General features: G+C 49.4%; 2 protein-coding genes across 2 annotated transcripts in view; one reads left to right on the top strand and one right to left on the bottom strand.

The window, feature by feature from the left end:
• LOC138798957 (anthrax toxin receptor 1-like) overlaps positions 1–3,287 on the bottom strand; it is a 78,324-nt gene extending 75,037 nt beyond the window's left edge. Inside the window, exon 1 of the mRNA XM_069979597.1 lies at positions 3,097–3,287. Coding sequence (XP_069835698.1) covers positions 3,097–3,215 — 119 coding nt within the window. The 5' untranslated portion in view covers positions 3,216–3,287. The remainder of the gene's footprint in view (positions 1–3,096) is intronic.
• ZNF488 (zinc finger protein 488) overlaps positions 1–22,246 on the top strand; it is a 163,233-nt gene that overhangs the window by 91,986 nt on the left and 49,001 nt on the right. The window lies entirely within an intron of this gene.

The following is a 22,246-nucleotide window of genomic DNA, read 5'->3' as shown; positions in this document are numbered from 1 at the left end:
GTATGTATGTATAGTGTATGGTGTATATATGGTGTATGTATAGTGTATGTATAGTGTGTGATGTATGTATAGTGTATATATAGTGTATGATGTATGTATAGTGTATGATATATGTATAGTGTATGTATAGTGTATGATGTATGTATAGTGTATGTATAGTGTATGATGTATGTATAGTGTATGTATAGTGTATGATGTATGTATAGTGTATGTATAGTGTATGATATATGTATAGTGTATGTATAGTGTATGGTCTCGCTGTTTCTGAGGTCTTGCAGCTGTCCGTGCCAATGACGCATCTTCTTCTGCTATGGAAAGAAAGAAAGTGCCCCCCCTCCCTGCAGCCGCAACAACAACAACCATGTGCAGCTCCATGTGCGCCATGTAATGTGGTAGATCATGTGACCAGCAGCCGACTAGTGTGCTGACGTAGTCAGGAGATCATTACAGAAGCTTCCACACATGTAACACGCTAATCACATGTACCAGCGGCGGCCAATCAGTGGGCACGGACATATCTGTTATCTCACTATAATCCGCACAGTCTACACTAAGAGTCCTATCAGATAAAGACACTTCTAACAATTAACGAGAAATTATCACAAACCAGACTGTTTATCGTTTACCTGAAATCCTTCGCTGAATCGAGAATCATTACTGCAATCGATTACATCATGTGACCCCAGCAACTGACCGAACCATGCAGAATCACGCAGAATGAGAGACTTTACTGCCATCGATTACATCATGTGACCCCAGCAAGTGATGGAACCATGCAGAATCACCCAGAACGAGAGACGTTACTGCGATTCATTACACCGTCTGACCCCAGCAAGTGACGGAACCATGCAGAATCACCCAGAACGAGAGACGTTACTGCGATCGATTACACCGTCTGACCCCAGCAAGTGACGGAACCATGCGGAATCACCCAGAACGAGAGACGTTACTGCGATCGATTACATCATGTGACCCCAGCAAGTGACGGAACCATGCAGAATCACCCAGAACGAGAGACGTTACTGCGATTCATTACACCGTCTGACCCCAGCAAGTGACGGAACCATGCGGAATCACCCAGAACGAGAGACGTTACTGCGATCGATTACATCATGTGACCCCAGCAAGTGACGGAACCATGCAGAATCACCCAGAACGAGAGACGTTACTGCGATTCATTACACCGTCTGACCCCAGCAAGTGACGGAACCATGCGGAATCACCCAGAACGAGAGACGTTACTGCGATCGATTTCATCATGTGATCCCAGCAAGTGACGGAACCATGCGGAATCACCCAGAACGAGAGTCGTTACTGCGATCGATTACACCGTCTGACCCCAGCAAGTGACGGAACCATGCGGAATCACCCAGAACGAGAGACGTTACTGCGATCGATTACATCATGTGACCCCAGCAAGTGACGGAACCATGCGGAATCACCCAGAACGAGAGACATTACTGCGATCGATTACATCATGTGATCCCAGCAAGTGACGGAACCATGCGGAATCACCCAGAACGAGAGTCGTTACTGCGATCGATTACACCGTCTGACCCCAGCATGTGACGGAACCATGCGGAATCACCCAGAACGAGAGTCGTTACTGCGATCGATTTCATCATGTGACCCCAGCAAGTGACGGAACCATGCAGAATCACCCAGAACGAGAGACGTTACTGCGATTCATTACACCGTCTGACCCCAGCAAGTGACGGAACCATGCGGAATCACCCAGAACGAGAGACGTTACTGCGATCGATTTCATCATGTGATCCCAGCAAGTGACGGAACCATGCGGAATCACCCAGAACGAGAGTCGTTACTGCGATCGATTACACCGTCTGACCCCAGCAAGTGACGGAACCATGCGGAATCACCCAGAACGAGAGACGTTACTGCGATCGATTACATCATGTGACCCCAGCAAGTGACGGAACCATGCGGAATCACCCAGAACGAGAGACATTACTGCGATCGATTACATCATGTGATCCCAGCAAGTGACGGAACCATGCGGAATCACCCAGAACGAGAGTCGTTACTGCGATCGATTACACCGTCTGACCCCAGCATGTGACGGAACCATGCGGAATCACCCAGAACGAGAGACATTACTGCGATCGATTACACCGTGTTACCCCAGCAAGTGACGGAACCATGCGGAATCACCCAGCGCGAGAGACGTTACTGCGATTGATTACACCGTGTTACCCCAGCAAGTGACGGAACCATGCGGAATCACCCAGAGCGAGGAACGTTACTGCGTTTGATTACATCATGTGACCCTAACAAGTGACGGAACCATGCAGAATCACCCAGAAAGAGAGCCGTTACTACAAGGGCTGACTCCAACCCCATCAGGACACCCATCCCTGCCCCCCTGTCTCGCTCCCCCTCTGACCCCCTCAGGACACTCATCCCTGCTCCCCACACATTTCTGTCATGTCTCGCAGCTTTTGTGGTGTCTCGCTCCCCCTCTCACCCCCTCAGGACACTCATCCCTGTTCCTCACACACTTCTGCCATGTCTTGCAGGCTCAGTGGTGTCTCACTCCCCCTCTCACCCCCTCAGGACACCCATCCCTGCCCCCCTGTCTCGTTCCCCCTCTGACCCCCTCAGGACACTCATCCCTGCTCCCCACACATTTCTGTCATGTCTCGCAGCTTTTGTGGTTTCTCGCCGCCCCCTCTCACCCCCTCAGGACACTCTTGACTACCCCCCTGTTTCGCAGGCTCAGTGGTGTCTCACTCCCCCTCTCACCCCTTCAGGACACTCTTCCCTGCCCTCCTGTCTCGCTCCCCCTCTCACCCCCTCAGGACACTCATCCCTGTTCCTCACACACTTCTGCCATGTCTCGCAGCTTTTGTGGAGTCTCGCTCCCCGTCTCACCCCCTCAGGACACTCTTCCCTGCCCCCCTGTCTCGCTCCCCCTCTCACCCCCTCAGGACACTCTTCCCTGCCCCCCTGTCTCGCTCCCCCTCTCACCCCCTCAGGACAGTCATCCCTGTTCCTCACACACTTCTGCCAAGTCTCGCAGCTTTTGTGGTGTCTCGCTGGCCTCCGGCCCCTCTCTCTCCCCCTCAGGACACTCACTTGTCAAGAATGAAGTAGAGATCAAATGCCCCATCACAGGAGGGCTGCTCCTCGGGGTCCTCGGCGTGGCAGCACAGGGGCACCAGGGCCACCAGGGCCAGGAGGATCCCACTCTTCATGGCCCACTCTGCGTCTCCTCTCCCAGGACTGAGGGAGAAGGGAGGAGGAGAGGGGGCAGCAGCCACCGCCAGGGGTGGGAGAGAGGGATGGAGGAGGAAGAGGATGTAAGGGAGGAGGAGAGGAATGTCTGTCTAACCCCAGGGGGAAGATTAACCCCTTCAGGACACAGCTCCCTCCTACTGACAGCAGCATTCAGACCCTGCCAGAGGGAAAGGACCGACAGACATGGCCGACATGGGAACCAAAGGCCACAAGAGGCCACAGATGTAGCAGTGCTGAGCCGGTCACATATCTGCTGCTCCTGGGCTGTCACTAAGGTTGCATCCCGGACATATACAAGCGTCCTAAATATCCCCCCAGGAATCGGGACTGGGATACGGAGAGCCGGACCCCCGATACCAGGAGGATAGGGATCCTGATCCCCGATACCAGGAGGATAGGGATCCTGATCCCTGATACCAGGAAAGTAGAGATCCTGATCCCTGATACCAGGAAAGTAGAGATCCTGATCCCAGATACCAGGAGAATAGGGATCCTGATCCCCGATACCAGGAGAATAGGGATCCTGATCCCCGATACCAGGAGAATAGGGATCCTGATCCCCGATACCAGGAGAATAGGGATCCTGATCCCCTATAATAGGAGAATAGGGATCCTGTTCCCTGATAACAGGAAAGTAGGGATTCTGATCCCTGATACCAGGAGAGTAGGGATCCTGATCCCCGATAACAGGAGAATAGGGATCCTGATCCCCGATACCAGGAGAGTAGGGACCATGAGCCCCCATTCCAGGAGAGTAGAGATCCTGATCCCCGATAACAGGAGAGTAGAGATCCTGATCCCCGATAACAGGAAAGTAGGGATCCTGATACCAGGAGAGTAGGGACCATGAGCCCCCATACCAGGAGAGTAGAGATCCTGATATAGGAATCCTGATCCCCGATAACAGGAGAGTAGGGAACCTGATCCCCGATAACATTAGAGTAGGGATCCTGATCCCCGATAACATAAGAGTAGGGATCATGATTCCCGATAACAAGAGAGTAGGGACCCTGATGCCGATAACAAGAGAGTAGGGACCCTGATCCCCAATAACAGGAGAGTAGAGATCATGATCCCTGATACCAGGAGAATAGGGATCCTAATCCCCGATAATAGGAGAGTAGGGATCCTGATCCCCGATAACAGGAGAGTAGGGGTCCTGGAGAGGGGATTTCCCCCTGCTGGTCAGAGGAGGAGAGTGCAGCCTGCTGGTCAGAGGAGGAGAGTGCCCCCTGCTGGTCAGAGGAGGAGAGTGCCCCCTGCTGGTCAGAGGAGGAGAGTGCAGCCTGCTGGTCAGAGGAGGAGAATGTAGCCTGCTGGTCAGAGGAGGAGAGTGCCCCCTGTTGGTCAGAGGAGAGTGCCCCCTGCTGGTCAGAGGAGGAGAGTGCCCCCTGCTGGTCAGAGGAGGAGAGTGCAGCCTGCTGGTCAGAGGAGGAGAATGCAGCCTGCTGGTCAGAGGAGGAGAGTGCCCCCTGCTGGTCAGAGGAGAGTGCCCCCTGCTGGTCAGAGGAGGAGAGTGCCCCCTGCTGGTCAGAGGAGAGTGCCCCCTGCTGGTCAGAGGAGGAGAGTGCCCCCTGCTGGTCAGAGGAGGAGAGTGCCCCCTGCTGGTCAGAGGAGGAGAGTGCCCCCTGCTGGTCAGAGGAGGAGAGTGCCCCCTGCTGGTCAGAGGAGGAGAGTGCCCCCTGCTGGTCAGAGGAGGAGAGTGCCCCCTGCTGGTCAGAGGAGAGTGCCCCCTGCTGGTCATAGTAGGAGAGAGCAGCCTGCTGGTCAGAGGAGGAGAGTGCCCCCTGCTGGTCAGAGGAGGACAGTGCCCCCTACTGGTCAGAGGAGGAGAGTGCCCCCTGCTGGTCAGAGGAGGAGAGTGCCCCCTGCTGGTCAGAGGAGGAGAGTGCCCCCTGCTGGTCAGAGGAGGAGAGTGCCCCCTGCTGGTCAGAGGAGAGTGCCCCCTGCTGGTCAGAGGAGGAGAGTGCCCCCTGCTGGTCAGAGGAGGAGAGTGCCCCCTGCTGGTCAGAGGAGGAGAGTGCCCCCTGCTGGTCAGAGGAGGAGAGTGCAGCCTGCTGGTCAGAGGAGGAGAGTGCCCCCTGCTGGTCAGAGGAGGAGAGTGCCCCCTGCTGGTCAGAGGAGAGTGCCCCCTGCTGGTCATAGGAGGAGAGAGCAGCCTGCTGGTCAGAGGAGGAGAGTGCCCCCTGCTGGTCAGAGGAGGACAGTGCCCCCTACTGGTCAGAGGAGGAGAGTGCCCCCTGCTGGTCAGAGGAGGAGAGTGCCCCCTGCTGGTCAGAGGAGGAGAGTGCCCCCTACTGGTCAGAGGAGGAGAGTGCCCCCTGCTGGTCAGAGGAGGAGAGCGCCCCCTGCTGGTCAGAGGAGGAGAGTGCCCCCTGCTGGTCAGAGGAGGAGAGTGCCCCCTGCTGGTCAGAGGAGGAGAGTGCCCCCTGCTGGTCAGAGGAGGAGAGTGCCCCCTGCTGGTCAGAGGAGAGTGCCCCCTGCTGGTCAGAGGAGGAGAGTGCCCCCTGCTGGTCATAGGAGGAGAGAGCAGCCTGCTGGTCAGAGGAGGAGAGTGCCCCCTGCTGGTCAGAGGAGGAGAGTGCCCCCTGCTGGTCAGAGGAGGAGAGTGCCCCCTGCTGGTCAGAGGAGGACTCTGTAGCCTCTGGTATATGGTCAGATCTATCTCCTATCTATCTATCATCTATCTATCTATCTATCATCTATCTCCTATCTATCTCCTATCTATCTATCTATCTATCTCCTATCTATCTATCTGATGTGTCACGCTCCTCTCAGTCTATGGCAGGCAGTGACGTATTGTGCCGCTATAGTTGCTGTGGTCTCTTCTTCCCCCAGCAGGATGGGTAGTTTCTCTTCCTTCTCCATGGTGGAGAAGCCTGGAAGGAGATTGGAGAGTCTCCTGAAGTGAGTGTCCCTCACTGCTGAGTATTTGGGGCAGTGTAGTAGGAAGTGGGCCTCATCCTCCACGGCCTCCTGGTGGCACTGCTGGCACAGTCGGCTCTCTCTGGGCTTGTACGTCTGTCGGTGACGCCCTTTTTCAATGGCCAGGTTGTGGGCGCTCAGTCTGTAGCGGCTCAGGGTTTTCCGGTCTCTGTGGTTGGGTAGTTTCTCCAGGTATGGGGCCAGTCTATACTCCCTCTGTAGCCTCTGGTATATGGTCAGTTTCTGGGATTCTCTGATGTCGTTCCTCCAGACGCTGATGTATTCCTCCTTCTCCTTGTCTATCATCTTACAAATTTGGCTTTTCATGTTGATGTGCTGGTTGGCGGCTTGGTCAGGTTGGGTTTGATGTGGTGCTGGTTGGCGGCTTGGTCAGGTTGGGTTTGATGTGGTGCTGGTTGGCGGCTTGGTCAGGTTGGGTTTGATGTGGTGCTGGTTGGCGGCTTGGTCAGGTTGGGTTTGATGTGGTGCTGGTTGGCGGCTTGGTCAGGTTGGGTTTGATGTGGTGCTGGTTGGCGGCTTGGTCAGGTTGGGTTTGGGAGACTTGTTCCCGGGGGCTTTGTTTTCCTGGGGTTTCTTGATGCAGCAAGGCCTTGTGATGGTAGGAGCTGGGATGGCTGCTGTGTAGGTGGGCCCTGAATGATAGCGCCTTCTTGTGGACAGCAATGTGTAGTGGGAACCTGCCAAGCTCTGCTCGACAGGCGCTGTGTTCTCTTCCTCCTCCATGGTGGAGAAGCCTGGAAGGAGATTCGAGAGTCTCCTGAAGTGAGTGTCCCTCACTGCTGAGTATTTGGGGCAGTGTAGTAGGAAGTGGGCCTCATCCTCCACGGCCTCCTGGTGGCACTGCTGGCACAGTCGGCTCTCTCTGGGCTTGTACGTCTGTCGGTGACGCCCTTTTTCAATGGCCAGGTTGTGGGCGCTCAGTCTGAAGCGGCTCAGGGTTTTCCGATCTCTGTGGTTGGGTAGTTTCTCCAGGTATGGGGCCAGTCTATACTCCCTCTGTAGCCTCTGGTATATGGTCAGTTTCTGGGATTCTCTGATGTCGTTCCTCCAGACCCTGATGTATTCCTCCTTCTCCTTGTCTATCATCTTACAAATTTGGCTTTTCATGTTGATGTGCTGGTTGGCGGCTTGGTCAGGTTGGGTTTGATGTGGTGCTGGTTGGCGGCTTGGTCAGGTTGGGTTTGATGTGGTGCTGGTTGGCGGCTTGGTCAGGTTGGGTTTGATGTGGTGCTGGTTGGCGGCTTGGTCAGGTTGGGTTTGATGTGGTGCTGGTTGGCGGCTTGGTCAGGTTGGGTTTGATGTGGTGCTGGTTGGCGGCTTGGTCAGGTTGGGTTCGATGTGGTGCTGGTTGGCGGCTTGGTCAGGTTGGGTTTGGGAGACTTGTTCCCGGGGGCTTTGTTTTCCTGGGGTTTCTTGATGCAGCAAGGCCTTGTGATGGTAGGAGCTGGGACGGCTGCTGTGTAGGTGGGCCCTGAATGATAGCGCCTTCTTGTGGACAGCAATGTGTAGTGGGAACCTGCCAAGCTCTGCTCGACAGGCGCTGTGTGAAGTGCTCCGATGGACCTGGAGAAGGTATTTACAGAATTCTAGGTGGAAGACTTCTGTGGGTCCGGAGTCCCATTTTGACCAGTCTGGGTATATCTCGGGGCCCCAGACTTCACTACCATACAGAAGGATTGGGGCAATGATGGTGTTGAATATTTTCAGCCACACGGTCACTGGTGGTCTAAGATGGTAGAAGCGCCTTCTTATGGCATAGAAGGTTCGGCAGGCTTTGTCCTTCAGGATTTCTGTGGCTTGTTTGAAGCTCCCTGATTGGCTGATTTCCAGGCCCGGGTAAGTGTACCGGTCTGTTTTTGCGAGTGGGCAGTTGTTCAGCAGGAAGGTAGAATGCCCGGCTGGTTTCTGTTTTCTTTTCTGGAACACCATGACGTTGGTTCTCTTTGGGTTGATGGGCAGAGCCCACGTAGTGCTAAATTTCTCCAGGATATTATCTATCTCCTGTCTATCTATCTATCTATCTATCTATCTATCTATCTATCTATCTCCTATCTATCTATCTATCTATCTCCTGTCTATCTATCTATCTATCTATCTATCTATCTATCTATCTTCCTATCTATCTCCTATCTATCTATCTATCTATCTATCTATCTGTCTGTCTGTCTGTCTGTCTGTCTATCTATCTCCTATCTATCTCCTATCTATCTGTCTATCTATCTGTCTATCTATTTATCTATCTATCTATCTCCTATCTATCTATCTATCTTCTATCTATCTATCTATCTATCTATCTATCTCCTATCTATCTATCTCCTATCTATCACCTATCTATCTATCTATCTATCTATCTAGAAAAAACAAAGTTCACGCGGCACTCTATGGTTAAAGTTCTGCTGGGTGCCTGCTGCCACACCTTGGTCCACAGGTGTCTAATCCAGATAATAAAGAAATCGACTTGCAGCACGTCCAGTCTTTAAAGGTGAAAATAGTGAAAATTTATTCCATAAATACAACACAGGAAAATCAGCGACGTTTCGCTCCTCCAATCACTAGCTTGAGAAAGCTCCGATTGGAGGAGCGAAACGTTGCTGATTTTCCTGTGTTGTATTTATGGAATAAATTTTCACTATTTTCACCTTTAAAGACTGGACGTGCTGCAAGTCGATTTCTTTATTATCTATCTATCTATCTATCTATCTCCTATCTATCTATCTCCTATCTATCTATCTCCTATCTATCTATCTATCTATCTATCTATCTATCTATCTATCTATATCTCCTATCTATCTATCTATCTCCTATCTTTCTATCTATCTATCTATCTATCTATCTATCTATCTATCTATCTCCTATCTATCTATCTATCTATCTATCTATCTATCTATCTATCTATCTCCTATCTATCTATCTATCTATCTCCTATCTATCTATCTCCTATCTATTTATCTATCTATCTATCTATCTATCTATCTATCTATCTATCTATCTCCTATCTATCTATCTCCTATCTATCTATCTATCTATCTGTCTATCTCCTATCTATCTATCTATCTATCTATCTATCTATCTATCTATCTCCTATCTATCTATCTATCTATCTCCTATCTATCTATCTCCTATCTATCTATCTATCTATCTATCTATCTATCTGTCTATCTCCTATCTATCTATCTATCTATCTCCTATCTATCTATCTATCTATCTATCTATCTATCTATCTATCTATCTATCTCCTATCTATCTATCTCCTATCTATCTATCTATCTATCTATCTGTCTATCTCCTATCTATCTATCTCCTATCTATCTATCTATCTCCTATCTATCTATCTATCTATCTATCTATCTATCCTATCTATCTATCTATCTATCTATCTATCTATCTATCTCCTATCTATCTATCTATCTATCTATCTATCTATCTCCTATCTATCTATCTATCTATCTATCTATCTATCTCCTATCTATCTATCTATCTATCTATCTATCTATCTATCTATCTATCTCCTATCTATCTATCTATCTATCTATCTATCTCCTATCTATCTATCTATCTATCTATCTATCTATCTATCTATCTATCTATCTATCTATCTGTCTGTCTATCTCCTATCTATCTATCTTTGGTTATGAGCATTCATCCTGATATTCCGCCCCTTTCCCCAGCTATATCCTCCGGGACATTTCGGCTGTGGAAAGATACGTCTAAGATGGAGGGGTGGGGTGGGTGTTACTGGGCGGGGGGAGCTGCTCTGCCACATTTATAAGATCTGGAGTCGCACACTGAGGTTCCCTCTGCCAGTCCTCAGATGGTACGATCCAGGGACCTGCAGCGGAGTGTTATGATGTGTGGTCGGGGTCCGGGCGTCTAGTCCTCTCTCTCTCTCTCTCTCTCTCTCTCTCTCTCTCTCACCTCCCTCATGCTTCACTATTTAACCCTACATGTGGTGATGACCTGGAGATGAGTTTGTGTGGAGTCGATTGTTTCACCCCATTAAGGGTGAAGATGTAAAGGAGAACCCTCCCCCAAGGAGATGATCTCCATCCGCCATGATCAGTGACTCTAGACCAATGATTTTCAACCTTTTTTGAGCTGCGGCACACTTTTTATACTTAAAAAATCCCGGGGCACACCACCAACCAAAATGGCACAAAATGACACTAAAACAGTACATATTATACATATAGTTAATAATATAGATTCTAAATGTATTTATACTCACTCAGTGTGAAACCTGGGCCTGTTTTCTTCTCCCCCCCCCCCCATGCTTCTCTCCACCATACTTCTCCCCCCTGCTTCTCTCCTGTGTTTCTCTCCCCCATGCTTCTCTCCACCATACTTCTCTCCCCCATGCTTCTCTCCACCATACTTCTCCCCCCTGCTTCTCTTCTGTGCTTCTCTCCACCATACTTCTCCCCCCTGCTTCTCTCCTGTGCTTCTCTCCCCCCTGCTTCTCTCCTGTGTTTCTCTCCCCATGCTTCTCTCCACCATACTTCTCTCCCCCTGCTTCTCTCCACCATACTTCTCCCCTCTACTTCTCTCCTTTGCTTCTCTCCACCATACTTCTCTCCCCCTGCTTCACTCCTGTGCTTCTCTCCACCATACTTCTCCACCATACTTCTCTCCCCCCTGCTTCTCTCCACCATACCTCTCCCCCTGCTTCACTCCTGTGCTTCTCTCCACCATACTTCTCCTTCCTGCTTCACTCCTGTGCTTCTCTCCCCCATGCTTCTCTCCTGTGCTTCTCTCCACCATACTTCTCCCCCCTGCTTCTCTCCCCCATACTTCTCTCCTCTGCTTCTCTCCCCCATGCTTCTCTCCTGTGCTTCTCTCCCCCATGCTTCTCTCCTGTGCTTCTCTCCACCATACTTCTCTCCCCCCTGCTTCTCTCCACCATACTTCTCTCCCCCCTGCTTCTCTCCGCTTTTTCTATCCGCCATTCCCATGTTTCTCTCCCCTGTTTCTCCCCCATCCCCATGTTTCTCTCCCCCATCCCCAGGTTTCTCTCCCCCATGCTTCTCTCCCTGTCTCTCCCCCCCTGTTTCTCCCCCATGCTTCTCTCCCCCATCCCCATGTTTCTCTCCCCCATCCCCAGGTTTCTCTCCCCCATTGTTTTCTCCTGTTTCTCTTCCCCATCCCCAGGTTTCTCTCCCCCCCCCTTCCTCCTCACCTCCTCCGAGATGGTCGCTGCTGCTGTCCGCCTCACCTCCTGGCCGCCTGTAGGGCCCGGACGTGCTCCTCCAATCAGCGGAGACCGAGAGCATGGTGCGCTGCGGGGGGGCCGTAGCGCACACTTTGATTGGATGCGTGCATTACGGCCCACCGCAGCGCACCACACTCTCGGTCTCCGCTGATTGGATAGGAGGAGCACGTCCGGGCGCTACAGGCGGCCAGTAGGTGAGGCGGACAGCAGTAGTGGGGTGATCTGCAGGGGCACCATAGTTTGGGGAACTTTCCCCGCGGCACACCTGACCATGTGCCGCGGCACACTGGTTGAAAATCACTGCTCTAGACAATTATTATGCAGAAATTGTTATATCCTTCGAATTTAATCGATTATATTTCTATGTATGCGGTATTGATTGAAAAATTGCCTGTGTGTCATCGATCGCAACTTTTAAGTCGACCATAAAATCATCACTAATCGTTTGATGCTCGCTCGCTAAATATTCCCTACTCCTCGGCATAAAGGAATAAATAAGGTTCAGGAGGGAAGTGTTTTTGGTAAAAAACTGAACTCAAGAACAAGAGGACACAGTGAGAGGTTAGTTGGGGGAAAGATCAGAAGCAACGTGAGAAAATATTATTTTACTGAAAGAGTAGTAGATACCTGGAACAAACTTCCAGCAGAGGTGGTTGGTAAATCTACAATAACAGAATTTAAACACGCCTGGGATAAACATACATTTATCCTAAGATAATAAGAAAGGAAATACTAAAAGGGCGGACTAGATGGACCCAGTGGTCTTTTTCTGCCGACAATCTTCTATGTTTCTAAGTTCTATGTATGCGCACATCGCTCCTGCTCGGATCAGTAAAGCAGCATAGTAAGACAAATTACAAGTATCAATGAACACATAGCACAGTCTGTGGCTGTGAGGGATCTTAGTTACAATGATGACAACGCTAGTTTATTATTATTAATTGGCAAAATCCAAAAATCTCTTTTTCTAATAGGACCCTTAGGCTACATTCACACACCTGCGGCCACAGCCCACACTACGAATGTGCTCCACGGAGCACTACATTGCCGCTTCATTAGCATACCGATCCGTGCCGCAAAATGCAGTCTACATACGGACGTGTGAACAGGGACATTAAATACACAAATGAAGAACCCGAGGAGCCTGATTTAAGAGTCTCAAAACACAGGACTAGGCAGATATCCCTCCGTGAAGGACCCAGCCAAGGGGCGGCTCCTGTAAGGAAATCACCAAAACCACCATATTAAGTGGCCCTATAAGTCAATGTGATAACAAGGGAAAAACCAAGGCTAGGTAACCATCCACATACAGCTGTTTTGGGCTCTTCTTTTGCATATTCATGTTTCCTAGGGAGCAATACACCTAGGATGTCACTTCATTGAGCGCTTTAGCCGGCAGTGTTATCGTTTGGCTGGTCTCCTTGAGATCAGCGATCTCTTTCTCTTATTGAATACTATTGGTCCTATGTTCTGTCCTACAATTGTGGACAGAACAACGGACGTGTGAATGTAGCCTAACACCTTGTCTGGTCTAGTCAGGGATGGTACTTTAGGCAGAAAGTCCCTACGAGTCTGCAGAATAAGGTTGTCTGCAGGAAAGGTTCTTTTAGAAAAAAATAAAAATACTTGATCTCACTCACCCTTTTTGCCATGGTGATTCCAAGAAAAAAAAAATACTTCTGCGTCTGAGAGATGCAGAAGGCGGCTTAGTCAGAAAGTCTAAGACTAGTGGAAGATCCCACCATAATGGAACAGGATCTCCAACCACCAACTGAGGTCCCTCTTGTTTGAGGGCAAGAGTTCCATGTCTCTGTCTAAACCCAATGGACACCTGTTTCACCTAAAAAGAATGTCCCTCTGGAGAGGCCTCATATGCTCTCTGGCCCATGGCACCTTATCCAAAGATGATGTCATGAGACTCCGTACCAACATCGCTGACCTGATCGAGGTCCTTCGGACGGAAAGCAAGGAGATGACTTGGCACTCTCTCCTCCAAGAGGCACACTCTCATCTGGAATAAAACCATGATGAACCCCAGAAGCCGACATCTCTGCGACAGAACCAGGCAACATTTCTCGTAAATGATGACAAATCTGTGGTCTTGCAACAGATTGATGGTCTTTGTGTTTTCTCCTGTTTCTCTCCCCCATCCCCAGGTTTCTCTCCCCCATTGTTTTCTCCTGCTTCTCTCCCCCATCCCCAGGTTTCTCTCCCCCATTGTTTTCTCCTGCTTCTCTCCCCCATCCCCAGGTTTCTCTCCCCCATTGTTTTCTCCTGTTTCTCTCCCCCATCCCCAGGTTTCTCTCCCCCATTGTTTTCTCCTGTTTCTCTCCCCCATCCCCAGGTTTCTCTCCCCCATCCCCAGGTTTCTCTCCCCCATGCTTCTCTCCCTGTCTCTCCCCCCCTGTTTCTCCCCCATGCTTCTCTCCCCCATCCCCATGTTTCTCTCCCCCATCCCCAGGTCTTTGTCATGTGGTGAACCAAAAGCTGTTTGAATAAGGCCTTCACTTAGCAATCATCGAGACAAGGGACGAAGAAGATGCCGTCAAGCCTTAGAAGAACAGCAAGGAACACCCAAAACCTTGGTAAAGACCCATGGGGTGGAAGACAGTCCAAACAAAAGGCAAAAAAAAATGTCACTGGAGATTGACGACCTGAATAACTATGCGCAGATATTTCCGATGAGCTGGTAAAATCGGGATGTGGAGATACGAGTCTTTCAAGTGCCCTTCCCGGAGCATGAAAATGACAGATCTTATTGATCTTTTCATTTTGAATCTCTTTTTTATGATGTAACAATTCATGAAAATAAGATCTATGATGCGTATCCAGAGACCTTCCTTTTTGGGGACTGCGAAGATACAGAAATAGACCCCTTTCTTTGGTGATGAAGTCTGTAAGAGCCAGAAGGTGAGGTTTTCCAGGATTTAGGGTGGGTTCACACTGAGGAACCCACACTGAGAATTTCCTGCGGATTTCGTCGCCTGCCCCCGCCCGCGGCTGTGCACATTTCCGCTAGTCCCGTAGACTCCATTCTATGCACAGGCAGATTCTGCTGGCTGTCAAAAGAATTGACAGGTGAATTCTTTCGGCAGACGGCGGAATTCGCCCGATCATAGAACAAAGTCCATGGGACAAGCAGAAATGTGCGCAGCTGCAAGCAGGGGTGGGCGACAATCCGCAGGAACTTCTCTGCGTGGATTCCTCAGTGTGAACCCACCCTCAGAAAGGAGACATTCGGGGGAACTTGGGATAGTTTTATGGAATAGCCTCTCCAAATCAAAGACTTTATCCAAAAATTGAAAGCAGACTCTTGCCAGATGGACAAGAAGTGGACCAATCTGGCACCTATGGCGGGATCTGCTGGCCTGGCCATTGGTTAGAGCCCTTGTCTCCGAAGGACTTCTTTTTGGAGTCAGATGCTGTATCCTTTTTGGTCTTAGGACGAGCTTGCTTGTTGCCCTGTTGGAACTGTCTACTGCGCAGTGGGGACCTCCTTGTTTGAGTCTTAAAGAGATGGAAATTAGGTTTTTTGTGGGACTGAGGGAAAAAAAGCCTTTTTTTTTGCATTCACTGACTTCAAGTTTGTTGTCAACTAAGACCCAAAAAGGCTATTTGACTGGAAGAGTAAGCTGCAGAAATGATTTTTGGAAGAGATGTCTCTGGACCACTCTATTAGCCACAGTGCTCTCCTAGCCATGATATTGTGATATTGGACTAGATTCTTGGAGCTTAGTCTAAAGACACCCAGGGAAAAACCTGCCAGAAATTCCAACGCTAACATGAGGTCTGGTATAGACTGGTGTCTCTGGACACCCCCTCTTTCAGATCCTGAGAAAGGTGACTTAGAAAAACCCAGAGAGCTCTAGTCCCTGTCACTGTGGCTAAAGATGCTTTACAGGATGATGCAAAAGCAGAGTCCACCCTCCTGTCCATCTGGTCTTTAAGAAGGATCGACTCTTCAGACAGCAAAAAAGACCTCCTTAAAAGCTTTGGGAGGCATCTCCCATGCCAAGGAACAGGAAGGATCCAGATTGCATACTGTATTGAACCTGGAGCCCACATAACACTTTCCGGCTTAGGTCTGTCCACCCGCATAAGGGCCAGTAACAGTGGAAGGAGGACAGCGATGAGTTTTGGAGTGGAAATGATAAAGAGCTCTGTCGGCTGACATATTCTCAGGCCCCGCATCCCACAGTTTGCTTGAGCACCTTGATCAGGTGAGGTGCTTGCTCCTTATAAAACAAAAAAATCTTCAGGAGCCTTGGAATCATCACACTGAGTCTCAAGCTCTCCCTCAGACCTGGAATCTGATGCTGGAGACTGTGAAGGAGAAGGTGAACTATGCAAAGCCGGCCCGGGGCACTGGAATCCTTGAAGAGTCTCAGAGCTGAAACTTCATCTAGGAGAAGAAACTTCTGCCCTCCGATTGGTAGGCAGGTTCAGGGTTCGAGGCAGAGCAGAGGCTGCAAATATCCCCTGTAGATCATTTATCGTTAACCAGAACGGTAGTCGTTAGTTACTAGGACCCTTTACTCTATCTGATCCCAGCAAATGATCGTTGATCGTTGCCTGCATGCTTGCAGCTTGAAGTGTTATAGCCCCCTCCAGTAATGAATTTACAGCTGCACTGCTCAGTAGTGCTCTATAATCTCATCCATGCTGCTGCTTGTAGTGTTATATGTACTCCAGTGCTGGATTCACAGCTGCACTGCTCAGTAATTCTCTATAATGTCCTCCATGCTGCTGCTGCTACTTGTAGTCTTATATCTACCCCCAGTGCTGGATTCACAGCTGTACTGCTCAGTACTTCTCTATAATGTCCTCCATGCTGCTGCTTGTAGTCTTGTATCTACCCACAGTGCTGGATTCACAGCTGCACTGCTCAGTACTTCTCTATAATGTCCTCAATGCTGCTGCTTGTAGTGTTATATCTACCCCAGTGCAGGATTCACAACTGCACTTCTCAGTGCTGTTCTCCATGCTTTTATGTATGAGAGATCGCATGAGGAGATCCTGCTTCATTATGTTTGCTGTGTATAGAAGACATAACTGCTAGACTGTGGAAAAATACGTAATGAAACCTACAGAGATGGGAAACTGCTGAAAAAGGCCAGAAACAACTTACATAGTGGTCAGAAAGAGTGCTGCTCCACATGTACACATGAGCTTATCCTATTAAAAAAGGGCCTCTTAGGGCCCCCATACAAACATGTGTCTACCTAACCTGCTGGCTGATCCTTTTGTCCTTGGGGAGACAAGTGTAGTGTCCCACCACTGGTGTTTTTCTCTCTCCTGTGCACCTGTCAAAAAGCCTTTTTTTTCTCAGGTTAAAGTGGTGATGAGGTATTCTAAAGTTTCACCACTAGGTGTCAATATTTTCTGTGTCCTTATTTATATGCATAGCTGAAGTCAGTATTGGGTTAATGTTTTATGTGTGCCATGTGTTTATTACTGGCCAATATGAGGTGCTCTTTTCGTCTAACCTATGAGCTGTCTTCTTTCTCCTACACACACTCATTCCCACCACTCACAGGCAGGCATACAGAGGCCCCTGTAGGAGGAGTTTCACTGTTGGAGGAAGTGCAGAGTAGTCTTGTCCAGATTCTCAGAGAGGAAAGACACAAAGACAACTGTTCCTGCTGTAGTTAAGCCAGGGCCTGGCTTATGCCAGAACCCCGGTCGGGGACAACAAGGTCAGTTGAGTCTAGTCACACAAGTACAGATGTAGTTAGAGACCAACAGTTCTTTTGCTACTACCACTACTTTCAGTATCCAGTGCTGAGCACCTTACAGGGAGAGATCACCTAGGAACACCCTAACCCATGCTGGTAACACGTCAGAACAGAGCAGGGCAGTATCCTGAACCAAGAGGAGCTAGCCACGATAGGACAAAGTTACCATAAAGAAGGTCTACGTATCCTATCGCACAGTGCAGGTAACTGGGACACCTTGGACACCTAGCTACACCCAGATAACCACGGCTGGGGCTTGTACTACACTACTGGGACAGGTTCGACAATACCTGGGGGCAGAAGGTGGTCAGACTAAGTCTATACACAAGTACAAGTAACTATTTACTACAAAGACATCTTCAGGTTCCAGCAAAGTACTTTGCTACACTGGGTTGGGGCTCCTCTGGCAAACTCCTCTACTCTACTTTGCCCCTCTTTAACAAGCACCGCTACAACTACCTCTCTTCCTTCTTCTCAAGCACAAAAGGTCAGGCACTAAAGTCTGCGTGAAGATTTATCTACTTGTAGAACGTGTACTGTTATATTGAGAAGCCTGACAGTAAAGCTGTTCCATTTTTATACTACCGGGACCCTGTCATTTTCTATACACACCGGCACCTATACACACAGCACCACACGCCTTGGGTTATTTTTCTTCTTTCTGTGGGTGCCGGTACCGATAGTCCAGATGCGTCAGTTGCCACTTAGGACTACCGTGACAAGAGCCCAAGGGACCCGCAACCAGGGCCGGTTTTAGACTAAATGTGGCCCTGGGCAAAGTTGAAGGTGGGGCCCCATATGCTGAAATATTGTAGCAAAAATGTAAGGTCCCCATACATTTTACACTTTTGTTGGTGGTACCTGCTGCTCGTGGTGGGTTCGGCCATCAGTGTAAGGAGTATAGGGCTCTGTGGACAGTCTGACAGATGACATCAGTAGACATAAGGGGTCGGGTGTGATGGAAAATCAACATCCAACCTCTTTGTTCTCAGAGAGATAAGCCGCCATCAGATCTGTCTGGCTATAGCTTATCCCTCTTAAGGCCCTATTCCACCAGATCCAACAGATCTGACAACAGATTATCTGCCAAAGACTTGAAGCCAAACCCAGGAGTGGATTTGAAAAGAGGAGAAATCCAGTCTTTCCTTTGTGACCTGATCTCTGATTATTGTCTGTTCCTGGGTTTGGCTTCAAATCTTTGGCAGATCATCTGTCGTCAGATCTGTTGGTGGAATAGGGCCTACACAGGAACACTCATCTGTGCAGAACATTCCTGTGTATGGGGAGGATGGGGCCAGATGGTAGAGATAATTGTCTTCTGCAGGATTGTTCAGCCAGCAGTTATTGGAAGTGTACGGCCACTTTAAGGGCCGTGTTACATGGCCTGATATTCCGGAGAAGTGAGCGCCAATCTAGTAGAATGGAGCTCGCTTACAGAGCCTACAACATGGCTCAATTATTGTGCAGCAAAGGCTGTAATATTATATATTTATATATATATATATATATCATTAGTGATGTCTGTGCAGCCCTTGCTGTATATTGTGAACAATAAAGATATATACTACCTGATCACGTTCCCCCGTGTCCTCAGGCCGTGTCTCTGGGATCTCCCAGTCACCGCAGCTGCAGCTCTCACTTCTGGTCCCCTCTCTGAAGTGATCGGCCGTTCAGCCAGTCACTGGCCGTAACAAACAGACAAAGCCTGAGGACACCGGGGGATGTGATAAGGTAAGTAACAGCTTTATTATGTCATATGCACAATCAGCAGCCAATGATTTTTACACCTGCCAAAAGACAATGATCAGTTGATGACTGTAGTCTTTATTACACAGAGCAATATTGTCCGGATTTTGACAATTTTCGCTCCGTGTATTATGGCCCTTACTCACATTGAGTCAGTTCAGAAGGTTACATGCCGGGACTGCCGCTACATGCCGGGACTGCCGCTACATGCCGGGACTGCAGCTACTGTACATGTCGGGACTGCAGCTACTGTACATGTCGGGACTGCAGCTACTGTACATGCCAGGACTTCCGCTACATGCCGGGACTGCAGCTACTGTACATGGCGGGACTGCTGCTATTGTACATGCCAGGACTGCCGCTACATGCCAGGACTGCAGCTACTATACATGCCAGGACTGCCGCTACTGTACATGCCAGGACTGCCGCTACATGCTGGGACTGCCGCTACTGTACATGGCGGGACTGCTGCTATTATACATGCCAGGACTGCCACTATTGTACATGCCAGGACTGCCGCTACTGTACATGCCGGGACTGCCGATACATGCCAGGACTGCAGCTAGTGTTGTAAACACAAAAACTATTCATATGCTTTGTTTTAAAAATGTTTTTAAAAAAACTATATCAGGACCAAATATTACCTCCATACTGTTACTGAAGAAAACACACTATGTATAGGCCAAGATTACCGCCATAGAGAGACCACCACATAATGACACTATATACACTATATACAGACCAATATTAGCACCACACCATAACCGCCACATAATGACACTATACACTCTATATACAGACCAATATTACCGCCATAGAGTGACCGCCACATAATGACACTATATACTGACCAATATTATGTGGTGGTCAGTCTATGGCAGTAATATTAGTCTGTATATAGAGTCATTATGTGGTGGTCACTCTATGGCATTAATGACACTATATACAGACTAATATTACCCCCATACAGTGACCACCACCTAAGGACTGAATACCACCTTATTTTTTTCTCAGTAAAATACACAGTATTACCTTAGTGACATCATCATACACTATACATAGGAGCTGCAGCCAATCAGCGGCCTCAGTGGTCACCGGCAGCAATTACATAGGACTGATGAGGCCGGACAATGGCTGCAGCTCCTATATACAGTACATTCACTGCTACACCTCTGCTGGACAGGGGAGTCAGCAGTGCTGATACATACATACACACACACACACATATATACATACACACACACACACATATATATATACACACACACACACACACACATATATATATATATATATATACATACACACACACACACCATCACACACACATCCATGAAAACACATTATACAGATCCAACCCATCCAGCCCATACACTACACACATGACATGTAACACACACTACATTCACCCCTCATACACCTACATCCATACACATTACACACTACATACACAGTATACTTACTACCACTAGCAGCATGCTGGGAGTAGTGGTGCATCCACACATGTCCATGCAGCAGCAGCAGGCTGGGATCCTCACACTGCAGCCTGCAGCCCTCTCCTCCATGTCCCGACTGCTGTAATATTACACCATGTGACACAGGGCAGGTCACATGGTGTAGTGAAGCTGGAAGGAGGGGGAGGGGGGAGCAGCACACCGGAGCAGAGCGTCCTGTAGCCTCCGTGTGACCCCTGATATCTGTAGCCAGGACGCTCCCACTGTGCTCCTGCCCCTGACACATTATGTAATTGCCGTAGGGGGCCCCCGGGGGATGGGGGCCCTAGGCAAGTGCCCTGTTTGCCCCCCCCCTAACGCCGGCCCTGCCAGCAACAACCCATCTGGGGAACACTACTGGCCATGTACAAAACAGGTATTAAGATCACACCTGTGTGCTGGACTAGCATATGGACTAGTGTTCATGTATATGGAGGGATCAGGAGAGAAAACTGCTGGACAAAAGAGAGCGTCTGCTCACCAGCTATGATGGGTATAGACAGCTGCAGATGACAGTCCTCCTTCTAGCTGAAGATTTAGGGTTTTCCAGTGTCCGGTTCTTGCCCGATGTCTCCTTAGTTTAGGTTTGTAGATTTCGGGATTGATGCCGCCTTGGTACACGCCATTTATTTTATTAGACTGTAGGTAACGGGTGAACCTGGCGTGCGGTCCCAGCGCAGCAATCAAATCCTATCACCTGTGCACCATTCTGCTCCGTCTCAGTGCACATCCGGCCTGCGGGCACATGGAGGGGGGACGGGAAGGCGCTGCCTCTCTAGATTGGAGATGTCGGGGCCGCATTCTGCTTTTTCTGCACTCAAGTGGAAAACAGGTCGCAGGGCGGCAGCCGGAGAGGAAGGAGGGCGTCCTGCTGTATCTGAGCATCAGCGTATCACAGGCTCATATCCTTACAGGTGCCGAAATCCTGACCGGCCCCCACAGGCAGGGGTCGCAACTATCCAGAACTGGATACCTGGAGCAGCCCGACCATTTATATAGGGCACATGACCCCAGACTATAAATGCTGAATACATAGAGACCCCAGACTATAAATCCTGAACACACAGAGACCCCAGACCAGAAGTCCTGAACACACAGAGACCCCAGACCAGAAGTCCTGAACACACAGAGACCCCAGACCAGAAGTCCTGAACACACAGAGACCCCAGACCAGAAGTCCTGAACACACAGAGACCCCAGACCAGAAGTCCTGAACACACAGAGACCCCACACTATACATCCTGAAAACATAGAGACTAGAGATGAGCGGACTTTTCGGATTTCTGGTTCGTGAGAACCAGAACGATCGGCGTCGGATTTCCGCTGTCTACTCGCTCCGTGCAGCGGGTGGATACCTCCAAAGAAACGCCTGGGATACAGCCAATGCCAATGGCTGTATCCCAGTTTTCCAGGCGTTCCTTAGGAGGTATCCACCCGCTGCACGGAGCGAGCAGACAGCGGGATTCCAACGCCGATCGTTCTGGTTCTCACAAACCAGAAATCCGAAAAGTCCGCTCATCTCTAATAGAGACCCCACATTATACATCCTGAACACATAGAGACCCACACCAGAAGTCCTGAACACACAGAGACCCCACACTATACATCCGGAATACATATAGATCCCAAACTATAAATCCTGAACACACAGAGACCCCAGACCAGAAGTCCTGAACACACAGAGACCCCACACTATACATCCTGAACACACAGAGACCCCACACTATACATCCTGAACACACAGAGACCCCACACTATACATCCTGAACACACAGAGACCCCACACTATACATCCTGAACACATAGAGACCCAATACCAGAAGTCCTGAACACAGAGACCCCAGAACAGAAGTCCTGAACCC

The sequence above is a fragment of the Dendropsophus ebraccatus genome, chromosome 8, assembly GCF_027789765.1.
Source record: "Dendropsophus ebraccatus isolate aDenEbr1 chromosome 8, aDenEbr1.pat, whole genome shotgun sequence".
NCBI classification, from domain to species: domain Eukaryota; kingdom Metazoa; phylum Chordata; class Amphibia; order Anura; family Hylidae; genus Dendropsophus; species Dendropsophus ebraccatus.
The sequence above is the reverse complement of the archived record's forward strand: the minus strand, read 5'-3'. Positions and strand labels throughout refer to the sequence as shown.